Genomic DNA, 23527 nt, shown 5'->3' with positions numbered 1-23527 from the left:
TCCAGAAGTGACTATTACTTTCCTGTTCTTACTTGTATTGTAACCTGTGTATATATTTGTTTGTCCTTTTCTTATACTCCACTAACCTTTCTTTTTAGTGTTGTCGTTGTTGTTGTTCATCTATTGTGTGTAAAATGGTATTACCATTAAGAAAGTAGTAGTAGTAGTACTAGTAGTAACCCAGAATTTAAAAAAAATAATCATCTGCAACAAAGTGTTTTCCAGAGAAGCTGTATGTCAGGCCAGTGGCAATAGCTGATTTGTGAAGGTACGTGGCCCTGGTAATGAAGTAGATTGCACATTTAATAACTCTCTGTTGAATAGTGAGCAGCAGTAAATAATTCCACTACCAAGCGAGGCCAATGACTTCAGAAGGGGAAAGATATAAAAGAATACACACCTCTTGCCTGCAAAGTCACATATAATTGCTATCACATTTTAAATTTAACTTTAAGGAACTTTAAAAGTAATACTTACGACAACCAAGCTCATCAGATGAATCACCACAATCATCAGCAAAGTCACAAACACGGGTCCGATCAATGCATTTCTTGTTAGCACACTGGTATTCTGCATAATGGTTGCATGGTTTTATACGACTAGCACATAATGTCATATTATTTTCATCACTTCCATCACCACAATTATCAATGCCATCACAGAGTTGATAACGAGGGACACACCTATGATTGTCGCACTGGAACCGTCTCAGAGTATCACAATTGAAGTTAGCTGGAAACAAAGAGACAATAAGATGATAGAAAAAGAGATGCCTAATTTTAAGGAATCAAATGTTTCAAACAATAGAAGACTTACTGCAAAATGCTGGACTTTCATCTGAATTGTCTCCACAGTCATCTGTGCCATCGCACAAGTCTCCCTGATTTACACACAGATGATTCTTACACTCATATTTGCTGTCTGGACAGTAACGGTTGTTAGGGTACCGTGGCGGGCAGTTCATCTCATCGCTCATGTCCCGACAATCTCTATCTCCATCGCAGCGGAAATAGGAAGCAATGCAGTGTCCACTTGCACACTGGAATGTATCATTCTGAAACATATTTAATATGTGGATAAACATATTTATTATGTGGATAAAACCAAGACTGTTCACTTTAAGGGATACATTTAACAGAAAGATACTGTAACTTTTTCATAAACTTATATACATAAATTCATGTTTAAATAAGCAAAGATTACACTTCAGTTCCTATTTTTGTAGGCATTATTAAACACTTTTCATACAAAATAGAGGGATCACAGTTATTAGACAATAATTGCTTTTGGAGACATAAGCAAATAAGTTTGTAGTTTAATTAAAAACGAACCATTGGGATGAGATTTTTTATTTTATAAATTTCACACGCATTGACTGGGATCCAAATATTGGCACTCCCCTTTCATGCTTCCATGTGGAAGATGTACACAGAATACATGTCTAAGAAGGTTCATTAAAAGTGTGTACTACTATTTTAATTATTCAGTTTTATGTACAATAATTACCCATTTTTTCCATGCCTTACACTAGAACATATTATTAACAGAATTTATTATGAAATTGTCACATCTCTGTATTTCATTTGAGCAGATTTTCAAGGAATAGAATTTTATACAACTAAATTAAACATGTCACTAACAAGATAAACTGCTCTCCCATTACAAATTAAGCAATGAAAGAATGAGCTTGGAATGGCAAGAATACCTGTTCAAACTATGGCAGTGTTAAAAACAAGTTAATGTTAATAACATTACTGGTTTTATGTCCCACTAAAACTTTAACACACCAAGCCAGTGGCTGCGCAGTTTGGGGCACGTAGCTGTCAGCTTGCATTCGAGAGATAGTGGGTTTGAACCTTACTGCCAACAGCCCTGAAGATGGTTTTCTGTGGTTTGCCATTTTCATACCAGGCAAATACTGGGGCTGTACCTTAATTAAGGCCACGGATGCTTCCCTCCCGCTCCTAGCCTTTTACCATCCCATTGTCACCATAAACCTATCTGTGTCAGTGCAACGTAAAGCAAACTGTAAAAAAAATAAAAAAAATTTTAAATTAAAGAAACCCTACTTTTACAGTTTTTGGAGAAACCAAGATGCTCAAATTTTGTCGTCCATGAATTATTTTATGTTCACATAAATCTACTGACATGTGACTGGCATTTCTGAGCACCTTCAAATACTACTGGATAAACACTTGAGCAGTAAAAATCACAACCCAGGGTTTCCGATTCCAAGTAAATTTGGAGGCAGTATTGGTATGATCACATAGCCAAGTGTCACGTGTAACAATGAGTTTGCTTCCTTGGTTAAAGCTTTTTCTTCATCAAACATAATTCTCCAAGACTAACATGACTTCCATAACGGATCGAAGCACAATGAGGGACCGATATGAAAAGTGTCGTGTCAGTGAAACTCACCTTACACTGGAAGCCAGAGCAGTTTATCTCATCAGAGTTATCACCACAGTCATCATCATGGTCACAGCGCCATCGGTTTGGAATACATTTGTTGTTGGCGCAGCGGAATTCAGACTCTGAACATTCCCGATACTGGCCCTTGCACACAGATTCCTGTTCATCACTGTTGTCACCACAGTCATTCTCAAAGTCACACAGCCAGCGCCTGAATTCACACAGAAACAAAATTACTATCTCTCTATCTCACTTCTTTAAAATGAAAAGAATAATTTGGAAAGTGCATCAAGAGTATATGAAAGGTCAGCTGAAATATGGCAACTATACTTCAACTGCTATAAATAACAGATAATATAGAATTCTGAGGAGAGAGACATTGACCTTAGAATATACCAATGCTCTTGTAACCAATTCATTAAGTTGATATATTAATATATAAAAGAATGCCTTACTTTGGAATGCATCGATGATTGTTGCACTGGAAGTCGCCTGTTTCGTGGCACTTAGGACAGTTTTCAGGTAATTCATCACTGTTGTCTCGACAATCGTCCTTTCCATCACAGAACAGCCATTTAGGAATGCAACGGTAATTGGCACGACCTGGACAGCGCTGCCAACCTTTTGTGCAGTTGCGTTGCCTGTTTTATGAAATATCAAGAATTGAAGTTCTTTGGTTCATTTGGTGCAGCACATATACAATGAATAGTAAGATGATTTTGGAAAAGGTATTGTATGATAGACTCTGTGTGGTATATGAGCTTACAATCTACCAGTTGCAAAGAATGAATACTATCTACAAATTATAACTGGGTTTTTTTTCTATCAATCTATTTTTCACAAAATATTCTTAATATTACACAAAATGAATTTTTAGACCCATTTTAAGCAAAAGGAAACAAATGCACAATGAATTTTATAGAGAAGTTCAGCAATTACTTATTTCAAAAATGCTTGTTCTCTTTAGAGCTCCATATGCAAGTAAATATGAATATTCAGGTATAAACATTTTGAGGTATTTTGAGAGATATTCAATTTGCTATGAAAAATAAATAAGAATACAGTATAATCTGGTCAATATGACTAGGAATCACATGACAACCACTAATGAAATGGCGTATGGCTTTTAGTGCTGGGAGTGTCCGAGGACAAGTTCGGCTCGCCAGATGCAGGTCTTTTGATTTGACTCCCATAGGCGACCTGCGCGTTGTGATGAGGATGAAACGATGATGAAGACGACACATACACCTAGCCCCTGTGCCAGCGAAATTAACCAATTAAGGTTAAAATTCCCTACCCTGCCGGGAATCGAACCCGGGACCCCTGTGACCAAAGGCCAGCACACTAACCATTTAGCCATGGAGATGAAGTAGTGTAAACATTAAAAACTATCTCTCAATTGCCTAGCAGAGAAATCTATCAAGTGTTTTTATGGCTAACTGCAGTCACAATACATAGTTATAGAGCTACACTATGACCAAGGAAAGAGTGCCTGAAAACAGAAAAACTGGAAGTTCATTAAATATCAGCAATATTTTAGCTAAGGATAAAAGAAGAATTTCAGGACTATTTGAATGAACCTGGGACATCAGGACATACCTACCAACTGTAGCTATCAATGGGAAGATGAAGTTTCATATAAATAAATAATTTTCTAATCAAAATAAATGATGAGACAAATGTAATATGAATAGTAACATAATTCTTGACATAAATATCTCACCTGCACATATAAGCTGGTTCATCAGAATCATCACCACAATCATTATCAAAGTCGCATACCCATAGTTTAGGAATACATCTACCATTTTTACAGTGGAATTCAGTTTCTTGATCACATGGTCGATTATCTGTAACAGTAAATTACCATTTAACTTCTTGGACAGGTTAGGATTTTTAAACTTTTTATGAAATATAAATTTGATGAATTTATGTTTAAAAAAGAAGCTTAACTTATAACTATCTTTTCTGAAAAGGTAAACTAAACCAGTCTCATATTTAGAAATATTTTCTGGGGAGAGCTTCAGAGTTAAGTGAAAAAAAAAAAATGAAAACAGCAATGAGATAAATAATATTCTATGGAGTATATACCATATTTTCTCACATAATTAACGCCCTTGCATAATTTACGCATCCCAAAATTTTTTGGGTCGAAGGTGGAGAAAAAGAAATGTTCACGTATTTGACGTACCCACTTCTTCGAACATCCATCACGCAGCTCCGGATGAGTTTTGAAATAAAGATGTCAATTACTCAGGTAGCAGCCTTTCTATTGTGAAACCAGGCATTCCGAATACCAGGCAACGTGCTGTTATCAGCCGGTAGGAAATACCACTGCATTAGTTCAGTGAGAGAATCAGCGCAGAAGTGACTAGTGATGCTCTATAATTCCAGTCTGGTACAAATGTATTTTACGAGTGTTTCAGATATGGGACATGTGTGTTTTTTGTGATCTCAAAATTGTTTATAGTTCACAGAGAGTAAGTGTTTCAGTAATACTGCATCATATAAACTTACGGTGATCAGTTACGCCGAAACGTACGGGAATAGGGCAGTGGGCCGCAAGTACTCAGTGTCCGAATGCAACGTGTGCTACCGTGGTAACAGAGAAATATACTTCAAGCAACCAAGTCTCGCAAAACATTTTGCAGACTGAAGTGCGGCTAGTTTCCGAAAGTAGGGAAGGATCTGCTTATATATATGATTTCGTTACACAACGTTGGGTATGCCGTTTCTCGCGAAATGATGTATTTTAAAGGACGAGAAATAGCTGCTGCATGTGGAATCAGTGTCTCTGATTTGAAGGTTAGCCGAGGCTTGATGATTAATTTTATGAAGAGAAATGGACTTTCTCTTCAACTAAGAACAACATTATGCCACAAAATGTCAAATGATTTCAACTAAAAAGTAACTGCTTTTCATCGCTTTGTGACTGAGAAGCATAAAGTGAAGGAATATTTGCTCTCCCAAACAGGAACCACAGGTCAGACGCCAATCAGTTTCCGTTTGTCACAAAGTCGAATAATCGACAAGAAAGAAGACATCGAGTGTTATCGTATGCACTACCGGAAGTGAAACAGAACAATGTACTGAAATGCTTGCTGTCACAGGCGATGGCAGAAAGTTTGCACCTTATGTTATTCTCAAACGATAAACAATGCCTGAAGTAAAATTTCCACGAGGGATCCACGTTCGTATCCAAGAAAAAGGGTGGATGGACACGTCACTCGTACAAGGTTGGATACGAACGGTTCGGGGAAATATAGCAAAATATAGCAGGGGTCCCTCCTTTGATGCCTGTCCCTTCTCGTGGTGGGCAGTATTCTCTTTTTTTTTATTTTGCCGGTATGTTATTATTATGTACTTACATGAACTGTACTTTTATTAGTTCATGTTTATTTCACTTCAGGTCATATTGTCAGCTCGTAATGGAAATAATATTTTACAGTGTTGGTACTTCAAACCCACAAGTCGAACTTACCTGATATATCTTATTTGAGTTTTCAGAAAAAATATCACACTGGAATTTTATGCCAAATGACAATTAACGGCAAATGAGTTGAACCAATTGAATTTATATTATATTTGATGTATCTTTTAAATGTAAATGAATTGTAAATCTAGTTTTAAATACCTGAATTCCTTGAATAATTTACGCATCTAAAGTTTTCGCCTGTACTTTTCGTCAAAAAAGTGCGTTAATTACGTGAGAAAATACGGTAATATGAAAGGGAAACCTGAATGGTAACTGGTGCAGAAAGAAACTGTATTAGAGCCATTGAAATGTTGTGTTATGGAAGAATATGCCAACTAAGTGTGAAACAGAGCAGACATATTTCAAAGGAGTTAGTTAGTTAGTGAGAAAGGCACTATTGTATTTGGTGAAATATAACAAGAGAAGATTCAGGTTACATCCAGAACAAATATAGTTTTGGAGGGAAATTTGTGAAGTAGGTATAATAGGGGGATATAAACATGTAAAATAAAGTAGTTACATGTAGATTAAAAGTAGAGCACACATTTGGATGGAACATGACCTTTTCTGCCGTTATAAGCATGAGTTATAACTGAGCCATGTTTTTTCCTAGGATTTGAGGGTTGGACTTGTGGATCACAAACTTGAAAATAAACTGAAAACTCAAACAATATACTATTCAGATAATTTTCAAATAACTTTGACTATATTTTGTGTTAAAATATACAGTAAGTATCCTGTAGAAATAAAGGTTTCTTAACAGGAAGTATGAAAAGGCAAGAGGAAAACATAATTAAATAAAAATGTTAAGTCAATTGCAGGGAGACAAAAAAATCTTAGAAACTGGACAATATAACAAGAAGTAAGCAGTATTCTCCTCGACGATTTGACAAATTTACAGAAATCTGTGAAAGGACAAAGAAAGCCCGATGAAAAAAAAAAAATGTTAATGGTTCCTACAGGTTTTAGTTCCTGTCTGAAAACTTCTTTCAAGTAACAGTTTTGAGAGAAATTGAATAATCAGAAAAAGAAAATTTAAATAATGACTTGTGAAAATTTATACATACGGCAAATGGAGGGATCTTCATCACTGCCATCTTTGCAATCAGCATCTCCATCACATCTCCAAGCATTCAGAACACAGCGGCCATTCGAGCGACATTTAAACTCCAGATCAGGACATGGCAGGTCACAATTTTTCTCATCTGAACCATCTCCACAATCATCCACACCATCGCAGATAGTAGCTGATGGAGTACAATTGGTGTTGGCACACTGAAACGAGCCTGCTCGACAGATGCGTTTCGGACAGCTTGCAGGTTCATCAGAGCCATCCTTACAGTCTTTTTCACCATCACACCTACGCAGAAAGTACCACTTATATTTCTATTTACACCATTTTATAACTGTTATTGTAAAATACAATAGAACACTACTTACCAAATCTTCATATGAAAAATAATTATTACATCACAACAGAATTTACAGATTATGTTTTCTTAAAATCAATTAAGAAAAAAAAAATCAAATTTCATGAATGGTGCCTGCCTAGAAAACATACAAGTTCCGAATTGAATATCTTAATGAATTTGATATATTATTTTTTAAACTAAAATGCTGCACATAAACTGATAGATTTTAAACAAAAATATAACTTAAACAAAGATGATTTTGGAAATTGAAGTGAATTAATACTGTTTTAAATCTAGTTAAGAAACAAAGTTATAGATTACAGAGTGCTCCTCTGAATTAAAGTACTCCTCTTAAAATCTATCCCACTATCTAATGTGGATTTCAGACATTTATATTAATCAACACTATGCAATATTGAAGGATATTTTCCTAATCAGGACCCTCCACCCCATCCCAAATGCTGTTTTTCTTTCAATTTACAAACTTGCAACATCAATCACCTTTAACAATATAAAGTCAGTCTGGTAACTCAGATGACTACAATATTCATACTAATGTGTGTATGTCTAATTATTTGGACCTAGAATTAGGAAGAAAGGTACTGTGTGTAATGTACTGGATACCATTCTGGCATTTGTATGCAGATAGAAATAGGTGAAGATTAAAAAAAAATTACTTTTGGAATGGTTAAAAGTTGGATCTGAACTCCCTTTTAATTTTTCTCAGCAAGAGCACCCGGCTTCAATCCTCGTAATAGAACAGGAATTTTCCAAATCAAAGCTGAGAATCAAACCTTGGGCAACTAGATGGGAAGCTAAAATGTCTATCTAGTCCACTAACATGTCTGCAATAAATGTACAACTTTTCCCTAACTCCACCAATCACTGCATACTTACAAAAACACTCCTACAGGTAAGCATATTTTGGAATACTTTTGAGGAGGGCACTAAATTGTTCAAGTCTTCTGAACACACAGCTATGTTATTTTAATTTTTATGCAAAAATGGGCAAGTCAAAACAAAAATTTCCCAATTTTATTCCAAAAAAGGAAGACATCCAGCTCATTAGATTACTTGTAGTAATACTGTAGTTATACCATTAAACAGCACATAACAACTAGCCAATGCAACAGCAGTGACAGTATGAAAATGGTGGAGATACTGAAAGAAAGGTTCAGAAAAGGAGATAAACACAATATTTTCATTCGTGTATGCAAAAAAAAGTCAGAGTCTACATTCATCCCACAACAGACTGCATAAGTGGGGAAAGCATATTGTCATGAAAGAAATGAAGCTGTGAATTTGTCAAACACTATGAAAGGCAAAGTGTGTAGTGGCCATTTATTAATATCATAAGTTTTTGTTAATTTCTCAGTGATATGATATGGGAGAACAGACATGTCATGACAGAACAATTTGTCAATGGATTTCAACAGGCTCAAAGATTTCTGTTCACAGACATGTCTTGGCTGAGTGCAGTACCAATTTAACATCTCCACCATTTTCTAACTGTTGTTGTAGCTAGGTTCCATTTTATTGGCTAGCACTATTTTGTCCATTTGGAACCTTAAATCTAAGGAAATAGTACAGTCGAACCTGTCCTGACGGACACCCTTATTCAGCGGACACCTGCCTATACGGACAATTTCCCTCGGAACCGATTTTATTTTACATAAGACAAGTGTTAAATTGGCCTCATTTAAGCGGACACCTCAAACTCCGGACAGCGGACATCGCCATTTGTCCCATCCACTTGACTTAAGCGGACACTTTACACGTTGCAGGACAATTTATTACGCCGGACTACATGTCATCCTTTCTTTTAAAACCATTCTTCAGACATAAGGAAATCCCTTTTGAATGTTTGTACTATTTCGAGTGTGAGGGGAGAGAGTGTACATCGGAATGCAGTTCTACCTAGTGGTGTATAGGCCTATTCCGAGAATTCTAATTGCCCAGAAATGCTGCCAGAGACTGTTGACTCACAAGTTACCTGGGGATTTTCCTCCCTTCTTGCATCGTTCTATTCATAACTCGGATTGTCGCTGATAAGGTCGAGCTCAGGTAGTCAACTTGAGAAGGAAAAGACAGTACAGTACAGGCGCTAATTAGTGATACAGAAATACCGTAGCACTTTAGTTGTCTGTTAAACATGAATAACAAGGGACGATCGTGTTTAGATCTTGAGGCAAGAAGAAATGTAATTATAGAAAGTGACAAGGGACTTTCAGTAAGAAAGCTTACCGAAAAATTCAACTGCGGGAAAACTCAAATAAACACTATTGTGAAGAATAGAACTGAATATCATAGTTAAGAAAACGTGTGCTAAATTTACACAGACAAGGCTTCACGATTACTTCACGAAGCTGTAATGCTTGTAAATGATGTAAAATCACTTATAATAAATCTCTATGAAATACTAACACAGAAATGACTTAGAATAATAAAAATAAAGATATGTATGCTTATATTTAAGGTGGATGTTCTTTGGCGTTAAAATGTTCGATTATTTTTACAAACTTATTTTAGCGGACACCTCTCGTAACGGACATTTTTCCTCGGAACCGACTGTGTCTGCCGAAGGGAGGTTCAACTGTATTTGAAACAAAAATGCTTTTTACACAATTAATGTTTGAACTAAATTGCCATATGTCTTCACTGTTCCCAACATTGCAACCTGTAGCTTGCATGGTGAAAAAATTTTATGTTGCTTACACCCATGGGTCCAAGGAACCCAAATGTAAATAAGTTTTTCTACCACATATTGTATCAGGTTTTGAAAATTTTCTGAAATTGCACGAGCTTTAACTGATCATTTTCAATGAAAATATACATTTAACTGTCAGTTCATCTTCTACAATATTCTTCAAATCTAACCATGAAAACAATCACAATTCCAAAAATGCTTACCGGTATTTTTAATATCCTATAACCATACTAAAATTTTGCTTTATATTACACTAGCCAACATGATTTTGCGGTAAAATAGAAAATATGTAATTCTTATGGAAATCGCTGCCCTGATTCCGAAAATGATGCTATTTTTTCCCTATCACATCTAGTTTTGATGTAATTTGGTGTTTTAGTGTCTGCATGATATCGTAAGATGTAATGTTGAGAGATGTTCTCGCGCAACTTTTTTTAGAATACAATTATGTGATTTGACCTGTTATTGTTTGCATTTTATCATAGGTTTATTACCGTCTCAATTTTTATTTTGTAGTTTGGGATTTCCTGGTAAATTCATAACAAACTCCCCCAGATACGCAATAGACCGCGAGGTATGTAGGATTGAAGATAAGACAGTTGAGTGTTTGATACTAGTAACTGGCATTTTTTATTGACTCTTCCAAAAGAAGTTTAAAGATGTTTTGCTTCATATTACAAATGTTCTGGCATCCATACCACTTGCACACTCCACAGAAACTCTGAAACATACGAGACCTTAAAGCTGGTGCTTGAAAATATTAAATATCACGAGCATAGGTGGCAAATTTGCGGTGATTTGAAGATCATTGGATTGTTGCTGAGACAACAAAAAGGCTATATAAAATTTTCCTGTTTCCTATGTGAATGGGATAGCAGGGTATGGGATAAATATTGGGATACAGTGAATTGGATAGAAAGGAAACAACTACAACCAGGATCCAAAAATATCTTGAATGTAAGTCTTATTGACCGTGAAAAAATTATACTTCCACCGTTGCACATCAAATTAGGATTGATGAAACAGTATGTCAAGGCATTAGATAAAAGTAGCCTATGCTTCCAATATTTATCCACTAAATTTCCAACATTATCAGATGCAAAAATCAAAGAAGGCGTATTGGATGGACCACAGATTCGTAAACTGATGACGGATAAAAATTTCACAGACGCGATGATCAAAATTGAGAAAGAGGCATGGAACGCATTCAAAGATATAGTGACTAAATTCCTTGGCAACATTAAGGACCCTCAATACAAAGAAATTGTAAGGAAAACGTTGGTAAAGTTTAAGGAACTCTGTTTTAACATGAGCCTTAAGCTTCATTTCTTAGCTTAGCATCTGGATTATTTCCCTCCAAATTTAGGAGCCGTCAGTGAAGAACAAGGTGAAAAGTTTCACCAGGATCTCAACGATGCAGAACGATGCTATCAGGGACGTTGGGATGTGAATATGATGGCCGATTACTGTTGGTCGATTGCAGGAGACGACCCTTCTAGAGATCATTCAAGAACTTCAAAAACCCGGAAATTCCACGGAAAACGGAAAAAGACGAAGGTATGAATCTAACTTGCACATAATGTAAGTAACAACTCTATGTATGTTTCACCATGTAATTTTTATTCAAGGCACGGTTATATTAATTTTAAAACAACTGTACAGCCGAAACTAAATAGGCGCTTTATGCTTCAGTTTCACGAATTTCAATATACATTAAAATATAATACAAATCATCTACTTGCTTACAAAGCAACATTTATGTGTATTTAATGCATGCAAAATATGATTACGTTTTGCAAGCTGAAAATTACATTAATATATCAAATTTAATCAATACTAAGTATCAACAATTTACGTAAGAACAAAATAACATTTTGTAAAATTGCGACTAAACCAGACGTGATATGCCAAAACTAATTTTTTTCTCAAATTCTGAGTTAAGAAATTCATAAAACCCACCTATTTTCGTTTTTACTGCACAAAAATAGGTTTTTTATGCAGGCTAGTGTTATTAAGTTATATGGTTTTGTCATAAAGAATAGGATTTACATATTTACATAAGGTTTTTCTCAAAATTGTCACATTTGCACAGATTTTCAATGGGGGAAAAATCTCTGTCAGTCTGTTCTACTAAAGTTCAAGCACACAGTTATGGGATCAAACCTTCAAAGGAGGAGAGAATTACTCTTTTAATCACCAGGAGGCGGCTTTAAACCTTTATAATTCAGCACACTTCAAGCAAATGACAGTCCCACAAGACCTGCACAGTGGAAATTGACACTTAGCACATGCACATGCCTTTCTCCTCCTCACTTTCAATAGTACTTGAATTATGTTTGCTAATTTCAAACTCACTTTCTGCATCCAATACATCATTTAAATCTTCTTCTAACAAAGCTCTCACATCATACCTACAGTACATAGTGACATATGATTCCAAAAATAACGTTTTAGGGCACACATAAATTAGTTACTTTCCTTACACACATGGGTCCCAGAGACCCAAACGCTGTAATTACAGACAAAAGGAAACCTCAGCATATCTGCATCATATAGAGGATGAACAGAAAGGAGAGTACAGGGAGGATAAGCGCAGTGTGGCCATCATGTGAAAAATTAATTACAAAAGAAAACACTCATGGATCCCAGGGACCCAACCGTGTAAGTTACGGGTTAAACCATTTTTGTTCATAGATTCGACAACTACAAGCATTTTTCCCCATGTATTTATGACATTTCTATTTGCTATTTGCTTTTACGTCGCACTGACACAGATAGGTCTTATGGCAATGATGGGAGAGGAAAGGCCTAGGAATGGGAAGGAAGCGGCTGTGGCCTTAATTAAGTTACAGCCTGGTGTGAAAATGGGAAACCAAGGAAAACCATCTTCAGGGCTGCCGACAGTGGGGTTCGAACCCACTATCTCCCGGATGTGAGCTCACAGCTGCGCGCCCCTAACCGCACGGCCAACTCGCCCGGTATATGACATTTCCTAAATGGTACAAGTCATGTCTGATATTTTATACTTATTAAGCATTGTTGTGTTTATTTTTAATTAAATGTAGTGTCAATATTCCACAGTAAAATTAGTTAATAACAATAATAAAATAAAATTCTTTGTTAAACTTAACATATTCCTGAAGATACAATTTAGATTTCAGGACTCTCATTTTAAAAGTGCTAGTTTCTTGAAAGGAGTTAGACTTCGCCATTACTTTATTATTACATGTAGACACTGAAAATACGTACTTTGTTTCACCGTATTCCCAAGTTCCTCACTGTAATCAGTTAACAGGAGTTTAAACATCAAAGTATCACCCACATAATATAATACTTATACATTTTTTTAGCCTGTATTATTTATCTAACATTTAATATTTTACACAGTATATTGTCAACGGAGACTATTTATTCCTCTATCAAAACAGTGGACTGTACGAAAGTAAACCATAAAAACTAATTAGAAATAAGGAAATGATATGAAAAACTTACTTCCAAAACCATGGAATACATTTTTCATCTGATCCCTGGCAACGATGCTGACCAGCAGTACAGTTAGCCACACAAGTTTTGTTGTCAGGTGATAAGAAGAACTGGTTGGGACATGCACATGTGTAGGTAACAGCAGTCTCTCCTTCTCCAAATCCATCTGGAGAGGGATTAGCACCTGGGGGAGGACTCAGCAGACATAAATGAGAGCAGCCACTATTGTTGTTGGCACACGGATTCTGGTACGGTAGCTGACGCAGAGGATGGTAGACGTGAAGATCGTAAGGACGATGTGTTGTATTTCTGATTGTCTCCAAGTCTTTTCCGGTGAACTTATTGGCTTTATTGATAGCTTTGAGATTCCAATCAGTCCAATATATAAAGTCGTCAAAGAGTGTAATTGCAAAGACATGTGGTACCTGTTGGCCTGAAAGTACTACATGTCTGTTTCTACCTTCCAGATCAGTGAAGGCAATATAGTCCAAATGAGCATCTGCCCAGTATAGTCTATCGGTGAAATAATCTATTGTCAAGGCATTAGGCCATGCAATATCATTTTCCCATGTCAGAATACGAGTGAAATTGGATCCATCCATTCCCATCTTGCCAATGAATGCCTAAACAAGAAAAAAATTCAGTAAGTTCTCAATGTCCTTGAAAATTAACATAACAGCCAGAAAAAACAAGTAATTACATAATGAGTACATAGAATTAACAGGAGTTTAAACATAATATAATAAAGTTTAGTCTGGTGACTAGAAAACATGAAAAGGTGAAGTGAAGTTATCTAACTATAGCAAACAAGAATTTTTAACCGACAGACTATAAAAATAAAGATCTTTGCATCATAATCTATTACAGAACTAGTTGAGAAAATTCTTGTATACTACATTCATTAACCATCAGAAATATCTTATTACTGAGGTTCAAAGGAAAATATAAGAAGAAAATCTCTTAACAGAAGTTTGTCTTAGAATCACACACTGACGTACTCTGTCAGTGACACAATTACACGCTCACTTATATTCTATTTACACCCCTATACCATTCTGACTCCCACCTGTCTCCAACTTGCTGCTGTTTACCATGCACACAGTACCATCCCCAGAGTGACGTAGTGAATCATGTTTGGCCTCTTAGGATATGTGCCTGTAATAACTTTCCTTCAAAGACTACAAGCAGGTAGGGAAAGTTCCCTGAAGCTGGTATTATACTCTTTTTCTCCTAACCTAGTCCCCAATTACAAAGGCCATTACTTATCATTCTTTATACGACTCTATTCACCATGTTTCATTCTATTCCATTACTTACTTTCTTACTTACTACTACTGTGTTTGTCCTGTGTTCGCAGATTTTTATCTCCAAGTGGGTACGATTCAAGCAACCGTTATTAATTCCAATGAATGTATGGTAACCCTAACAGAACTTCACGCTCAGATGAATTGTGTTTGACTTACAACACCAGACTCTTCTATACTCACATTACATCTCTGATATGGCACTCCTCGATCAACATTTCTTAGTAATCTGAAGGACTCACTTCATAGAAAAAGATTTGAAGGTAAGAACTCTCTTGTGATAGCTGCTACACAGTAGCATAGACATGCTGGACCAGAATTTTACCGAGCAGGCATAAGGCAGTTAGAAGGAGCGGAGTCTGAGTGGAGAGGCGACATTGTGTGTCTTAAGGGTGTAGCTATATACTGTAAAAAAGTTGTAGAATAAAAATTGGCTTTATAAAAACTGTGTGAACTAGTTTTGAGCAATGCTCCTAGATGATCAGAAACATCATCCGATTCGTTGGCTGAATGGTCAGCATACTGGCCTTCAGTTCAGAGGGTCCTAGGTTCGATTCCCGGCTGGGTCAGGGATTTTAATCTTAATTGGTTAATTCCAATGGCACGGGGGCTGGATGTATGTGTTGTCTTCATCATCATTTCAACTTCATCACGATGCGCAGGTCGCCTACGGGAGTCAAATAGAAAGACCTGCACCTGGTGAGCCGAACCCATCCTGGGATATCCCGGCACTAAAAGCCATACGACATTTCATTTCATTTCATCAGAATCATCAATAAGTCTCTCAGTATACAGAGTAGGTTAGGTTGTCAATACTGCTCACACATACAATTTCATACAGTTTTCCTAAGAAAATAAACTTTCAGCCTATTACAGCACATGAACATGCCCTCTGACACTCCCGGCACTAAAAGCCATACGCCATTTCCTTTTACAGCACATGGATGGCCTTAGGCTTAGCCAGACGGACTGCAGTTATAGGATGGGATGTGATTAGTGTGACAATTTCTTCAGTCGTTTTGCTAGACTTTCTTGACCATTACCGCATTCCTGGTGGCTCATTAAATTGTGGGTAAGAATGTCCTCCCAACCACCAAACAGACATATTAAGAATAAATCCTTTTAAAAGATTATAAACAAAGAGAGAATACTTGCCTGTAAGTGCCAACTGGTAAAATATAAGTAACCAGTTCCAGGGTGCACAACCAAAGCACGAGGATCTGCAATGCCAGCTTTTAGAGTCCTGCGGTTAGTTCCATTAAGTTCTGCTACCTCCAGATGTTTGCTGTGACGATCCAGCCAATAAAGTTTACGTCCTACCCAGTCCACAGCTATGCCTTCCAAGCCATGACTGTCATGTCGAATAACAGGTTCTTTTACAGTTGGTCTACCGGTTGGCCCATTGATGCGAGATCTGAAATCCCATTATAAAAAACACTTAGAAATATATATATATATACATAAACAAATGTATAATGTATTCAAGCCTGAAGGGAGTTCTACAATGAGCTGGATTTGAGGAAAGAAAAGTATAGACAGAAATACCTTAGAACTCCAACAGACAAAACTCACATTGTAACACATAAGGTCAAATACGAAGGCCATCCGGAAAGTGGTACCCGTTTGCGTAATAAAGACACAGGAGTAAATATTAACAAATATAAACATTTTTATTGGAAAGAGCATACTTTACACTACTTCTCCACATAATCTCCAAGCAAATTTAGGCATTTGTCATAACATGGGAAGAGTTTTTGTTTTTCAGCGTCATAGTACTCCGCCGCCAGCGTACTGAGATATGTAGTCATGGCTCGATTAAGTTCTTCATCGCTGTCAAATCTTTTTCCCACCAGAAAGTCTTTAAGCTTCGTAAAGAGATGAAAATACTAAGGGGCCAAGTCCGGGCTATACGGGGGATGGTCGAAGGTTTCCCACTTGAATTGCTGCAAAAGTTGTTGTGTTATCGCAGCTGCACGAGGCCTGGCATTGTCATGAAGGAGAATGACGCCTGTAGACAATAGACCTCGCCGTCGATCTTGTATTGCCCGCCATAATTTCTTTAATGTTTCACAATATGCATTAGCATTAATTGTGTCTCCACGGGCCATAAAATCAATGAGCAGTACACCTCGGCGATCCCAGAGAACGGTTGCCATGAGTTTCTTAGTGGACAGAATTGTCTTGAATTTTTTTTTGGTTTGGTTGGTGAATGAGCATGATGCCACTCCATTGACTGTCGTTTACTCTCAGGTAATGCATAACAAACCCATGTTTTGTCCCCGGTAATGATGCGAGTCAGGAAAGTCTCTCCTTCATCGGAATAACGTCCCAGAAACATCAGTGCTGCAGCAATACGCTTGGTTTTGTGCTCCTCTGTAAGCATGCGAGGGACCCACCTTGTACAGATTTTTGAATAATGCAGATGGTCTTTGACAATTTCATGAACAATTATTCGAGACACATTAGGAAAATGTTCACAGAGTTCATCAATTGTGACGCGCCGATCGTTCCTCACGCTCCTCGTCGTGTGTATTCCCCCTCCCCAGGTTGAAGTTGCGACACCAGCACCGAACAGACGACTCGTCCATCACATTGTCTCCATACACCTCCATTAATTGGCGATGAATATCACAAGGTCGAACGTTTCGTGCATTACGAAATTTAATCACGGCCCTCACTTCACAACTGGCAGGGTTCTCAATTTGTTTAAACATTTTAAACAATCATAAACACAACACAGGCAATGCTAGTGTCATGCAACCTCGCACAGAGCAGACAGACAAGCCACTGACACGGTCTGACCTTGCCCAGCGGCTACCCGAGTCGTCAGCGCTCTATGTGGCGCTAATGGATACTACTTTCCGGATGGCCCTCGTATGTTTGCTAAAGCCTGTATTTGTAACAGAGATAAGAGATGATTATTTAAATTTTTCTATTCTTGTAATATTCCTATCATGTCATAATTACTGCTCCCAACACATGTGAGCCTTGCTTAAATACATATATGATTAAAATATCAGACTTAAATTTTAAAAATTTATCTTAATAGTAATTTTTAAGTCTTTTTGGTACCTAACAGAAGAATGTTAGGAGTGAATCACATACCATGATGAGAGCTAAGTAGAGATGGGTTCTCAATACAGAGGTATCAACATCGAACAATACTACTACAGATGAGCTAGATTGGTACTATGTTAATAGAATACTAAAATTTTTCATTAATACTGTCAACTTGGCAGAAGTAGCAGATTTTAAAGTGGTCACAAGGAGCGCCTGTCTCAACTCATAAGTTTCAAAATAGCAGGTGAAAGATATAACAAGAAATTGGGCTCATTTATAGCTCTACTAATCCCAAAACAATTTTGAATTTCTACAGATGTTCTGGTGCCAGTATGTCTGAAGTACAAATTTCTTTAAAAGTCATGTACCAGGGCAATCACAGTCTAGAAAGGCAAAAATAATGGCCGAGGGGATTTGTCGTGCTCACCACACACTACCTTGTTATCTGCAGATCTCCAGGCTGAGCAGTGGTTGCTTGGTAGCCCAAGGCTCTTCAAGGCTGTTATGCCAGGGGGTTTGGTTTACCAGGGCAATAAAACTAGCCAATTTGTAGCTTGCAGGAAGATATTTTGAACGTGATATGGCACTAATTTGTAGCGCTATTTATTTTCAATTTAGATGGCACTCTGCCTACAAAATAACCTAGTTCTGATTGTTACCAATAATGAAGACTTCCAGTAAAATATCAAATCACAAGCAAGGAAGCAACTTATTGCAAAAAAATAGTCAGCAACTTTAACATTAAACCTGTTTTTGATTTTAGATTACTATTTTAAAATGTTAAGTCAGTTGTTATCATGAAGTGATAGAAGCTGGTACATTTTGTAATCTACCACTTTTGGATAATATGAGTGAAGTGTGGAACTACACAGCCTCTCATATAAATTAAGACAGTCCAAGTGACGTTTTTGCTCTCCGATACGTAAGCTCCAGGATTGGAGGCGTGTGCATAGTTCTTGACCTTTCAAGCAGCATGCACACATTCGACCTCGCAAGCATTAGTCGCCAGTCTGAATCTCGGCTCTTAACATAGTGAGACAGTTATCATTGCAACACCATATTTTCGTATGTAAAAGTTATTTTAAGTACGAGTCAGCTCGAGAGGTATGTGATGCATCTGTTTAGCAATTTCCCGGTTAAGTACCACCTTCACGAGCACAGATTCACGTAATTATAAATAAATTTGAAACTACTGGCTCAATGCTCAATAAAAAAACATGCACGCACACAAACAGTTTTAAAAGAAGATTCACTTCTTACAATCTCAGAAGTATTTGCAGACAGAGTGATCAGTGCTAGTCTATTTTCCCCTCGTTTTCCAGATCTAACAGTGTGTGATTTTTACTTATGGGGTAAACTGAAAGAAAAAGTGTATCAAACAAATCCTCACACATTGGAGGAACTGAAAGAAAATATTATGAATGAAATCAGAAACATTCCAGTGGGAGAACTCACTCGCGTCAGCCAGAATGTGGTTACCAGATACAATCCCTGAATGACCCAGGAAGGACGACACTTCTTACGTCTTTTATAAGGTAAGATTTTATACACACTTCAAGCAGGGCGGCCGTGCACAACATAAGCTCGGCTGAGGCAACTGCTGTAGCGCAGAGTACAAACATTGTGCGTTCGGTCCTAGTTTACATAAGAGATCCTGTATTTCCAATTAGACCCTGTTAGTGGTAACCATGCCATATGCCACATTTGTAAAAAGAGTTTCATGTGAGGAGGATAATCTCACAACACTAGCAACCTGAAGAAGCATGCCACCTTGGTTCATAAAATTATTTTTACTGAACATGAACATCCCTACAAGAAAATAATATTTAAATGGTAAAAGTGTAACAAGTGAAGAAATGGCAGTGGAAGAGCCTGTGCCCATTCATTCTATATAATATGCAAAGAGAGCCAGCAATTAGCACTGCACAAGATTAAGGATTTAAGTAGTTGATTCAGTACCTCTAGATATAATATGTCTACTCATAAGCACATATCAAATGACATCCTCCAAGAACAGAGTCAAGAAGTAGAAACAGAGTAAAAGACTAGCTCCAAAATGCAGACAGTACAGCTGTTATGACGGATTTGTGGACATCGCCAGCAACGAACTACTACCTAAGCATTATCGCTCATTTTTTCGACCAGGACTACAAAACTTCAGCACATATGCATTTAAGTTATACCATTTGAAATAGTGAGACACATAGGTGAAAATATTGCAAATTTCTTGAAGACCTTAGAAACTTGGGGTTTAATGGATAAAATAATGGCTGTGATTCAATGAGAACAGTCATAATGTAGCAAGTGCCATAACTATGGGAAAATTTCCCCATTTGCTGTGTGTAGCTCATACTTTTTTTTTCTTTCTTTTTTTTTGCTAGTTGCTTTACGTCGCACCAACACAGATAGGTCTTATGGCGACGATGGGACAGGAAAGGGCTAGGAGTGGGAAGGAAGTGGCCATCACCTTCATTAAGGTACAGCCCCAGCATTTGCCTGGTGTGAAAATGGGAAACCACGGAAAACCATTTTCAGTGCTGCCAACAGTGGGATTCGAACCTACTATCTCCCGAATACTGGATACTGGCCGCACTTAAGCGACTGCAGCTATCGAGCTCGGTGTAGCTCATACTCTACAACATGTTCTGAAAGAGGGACTTTTCAGTTCCAAGAATAATCTTGTATTATGTAGAAAATTAGTAGGAAGTTTTAAACATCCCTCAAAATCCACACAAATATTCTCAAAGCTGCACAGAAATATCTTTCTCTACCACTACACCATCCAATTCAAGAAGAATCTGCATGATGGAAATCAACTCTTCATAAGCTAAAGAGACTTCAAGACAGAAGAGAGCCACTGTATTTGCTTCTTCCAATCTCACCCTTCCAGTAAATCTCACACCATTGCAATGGGAACATAATGGTTTATTGATCAACACATTAAACTTTTCTGATCAAGCAACAATTTCCTAAAGTTGTTCTACAGTGGCAGTGTCCGAGATAATCCCCACTGTAAACAGTGTCATCTCTTATCTTTACAAACCAACATAGAGTGGATCAGGAATTGTGGTAGTAAGACAGTCATTGCTGGATGCAATTAATATGCGGTACCAAGGCATTGAAAGCCTCCGTGGCTCAGGCCTCTCACCGCTGGTTTCTGTGGTTCAAATCCCAGTCACTCCATGCAAGATTTGTGCTGGACAAAGCGGAGGCAGGACAGGTTTTTCTCTGGGTACTCCGGTTTTTCCTGTCATATTTCATTCCAGCAACACACTCCAATATCATTTTATTTCATCTGTCATTCATTAATCATAGCCCCAGAAAAGTGTGACAGGCTTCGGCAGCTGGCACAATTCCTATCCTCGCCGCTTGATGGGGCTTCATTCATTCCATTCCTGACCTGGTCGAATAACTGAAAACAGGCTGTGGATTTTCACCAAGGCATCGACAAGAACAACGTATGTTCCATCGCAACGCTATTCAACACCCTGCTTTTCAATGCAAGTGCTCTCACCGCTGCTACAGAAAAACTGCTGCAACTTGCTAATCAACTGGAGGGTCCTGAATTTACAGATAAATAGGTAAGCTTGTAACTCCATTTTAACAGACTGTGTATTCAAATCTTTGGTGCAATTATAGGCTGCACTTAAATACTTGTTAAAAATAGTACGGTATAGTAAAGATTTTTTTAAATGTTTACTTCAAGTGAGTCATTCTTTGCAGCCAGAAAAATTGCCTGGTGTCTGGTGCTTGTATGGAAGCATTGTGCAAGAAAATGACAAATTCATTGTCACTTAACACCTCTGAAGATGAAATCACCACATACCTAAACGAAGGTAAGTTATCCTCTCCTTCAAGTGTTAACGATTATAGGAAAACAAAAAGGTGAAAGCTGTGAAATATTTATGTATACCAACAGCAACAGCATTTTCTGAGACACTGTTTAGCACAGCAGGACCCATATGTGCCAGGAAAAGAAGTAGGCTCGACCCCAAAAAATTGAGAATGTTTGTATTTTTTATCAAAACTTTGTTGTTTTTTGTTCAAGTCATCAGTTTAAAGACTGGTTTGATGCAGCTCTCCGTGCCACCATACCTTATGCTAATACTGTATTTTCATTTCTACGTAACTACCTACTTCCTACATCTGCTCTAATCTGCTTGTCAAATTCATACCTTGTCTACCCCTCCTGTTCTTACCACCTACACTTCCCTAAAAACTAACTGAATCAGTCCTGAATGTCTTAAGATGTGTCCTATCATTTAACTAGTCAAATTTAACCAAATCTATTTCCTCTCACCAATTCGATTCGATATCTCTCCTTTTGTGATTCTATCTATCCATCTCACCTTTAGTATTCTTCTGTAACACCTCATTTCAAAAGATTCTATTCTCTATCTTTCCGAGCTAGTTATCGTCCATGTTTCACTTCCATACAATGTGTGTTCCAGACAAAAGTCTGCAAAAACACCTTTCTAATTCCTATATCAATGTTCGAAGTAAGCGAATTTCTTTTCTTAAGAAAGGCCTTCGTTGCTTGTGCTAGTCTGCATTTTATGTCCTCCTTACTTCTTAACAAAATTCATCAACTTCCTTTAAGACTTAATTTCCTAATCTAATATTTCCTGCATCACCTGACGTCGTCCGACTGAACTAGATTGCTTTTGTTTTGGACTTATTTATTTTCATCTTGTACTCTTTCTCCAAGACTCTGTCCATACCATTCAGCAATTTCTCTAGATCTTCTGCAGACTCAGATAAAATAACAATATCAAAAATTCATAACACTATCAAGCTACTTTTTTTATCATTAATATAAAAATGCCCATTTAATACATAACATTGTATTTAGAAATATGTATTTTATTTCAGGAATGAAAGTATCCAAGTATCTATTATAGTGAAAAGGTAATATATTAGTATAGAGTATAGACTAAAACTGATATTGACCCATTTCTAGAGAAAGGCAAATCTATCAGCACAACAGAATGGAAAAAGATCAGCGGTAGAATGTAGATAGGATGAACAATACAGATTCAGGTCATTATGACAAGCAGGGAACATAAAATAATCCCACTAACAGGCCACTAATCAATTATCTATGTTCTATGTAACAGAAACATATAGTAAATCATCTTACCTAAAAATTGTTTTAGCACTGACATCGCAGAAGTACATCATCTCTTCTTTAATGTCAAAATCAAGGGCTACCACGTTCATAAGATCTTGATGTACCAAAGAATACAGAGATGCATCGAGAGACATGTTGCGGATGTAATACTTGTTTGTAAAGATAAGCCATGGTGTATTGCTATCACGACGTTTACAAGTGTGCTCGTCTGTAGCTCGTTCATAATAGGCTTCATTACATTTGCAATAATATGAACCAGGAGTGTTGGAACAGTATTGTGAGCAAACTCCAGGAGTCTCAACACATTCATCAATATCAGCACATGCCTTATTATCCTCCAACAGCCTAGAAACAGAAGAAGTTAATGAGAAAAGTACTGAAAGCATACTACCAGTATATTTCAGAATACAATTCTTTTTTTCTCAGTCAACCTGTGCATAGCATACATGTTGTCTCTAAAATAATACCCATGTTATTCACGAGATGAAACGATTCCTGTTTGGAAATATGTTCACCATAAAATAATATTACACTGAAATCTCT

At 37.1% G+C, this 23527-nt stretch overlaps 1 protein-coding gene across 1 annotated transcript in view; it reads right to left on the bottom strand.

Annotated features, from left to right (window-relative positions):
• mgl (megalin) overlaps positions 1-23527 on the bottom strand; it is a 213688-nt gene that overhangs the window by 31770 nt on the left and 158391 nt on the right. Inside the window, exons 42-50 of the mRNA XM_067142002.2 lie at positions 22994-23329; positions 15949-16207; positions 13499-14112; positions 6955-7247; positions 4136-4262; positions 2868-3053; positions 2419-2623; positions 817-1054; positions 478-732 (exon numbers count right to left, since the gene is read on the bottom strand). Of these exons, the coding sequence (XP_066998103.2) occupies positions 478-732; positions 817-1054; positions 2419-2623; positions 2868-3053; positions 4136-4262; positions 6955-7247; positions 13499-14112; positions 15949-16207; positions 22994-23329 (2513 nt within the window). The remainder of the gene's footprint in view (positions 1-477; positions 733-816; positions 1055-2418; positions 2624-2867; positions 3054-4135; positions 4263-6954; positions 7248-13498; positions 14113-15948; positions 16208-22993; positions 23330-23527) is intronic.

Source organism: Anabrus simplex, chromosome 2 (genome assembly GCF_040414725.1).
Source record: "Anabrus simplex isolate iqAnaSimp1 chromosome 2, ASM4041472v1, whole genome shotgun sequence".
Lineage (NCBI taxonomy): Eukaryota > Metazoa > Arthropoda > Insecta > Orthoptera > Tettigoniidae > Anabrus > Anabrus simplex.
The sequence above is the reverse complement of the archived record's forward strand: the minus strand, read 5'-3'. Positions and strand labels throughout refer to the sequence as shown.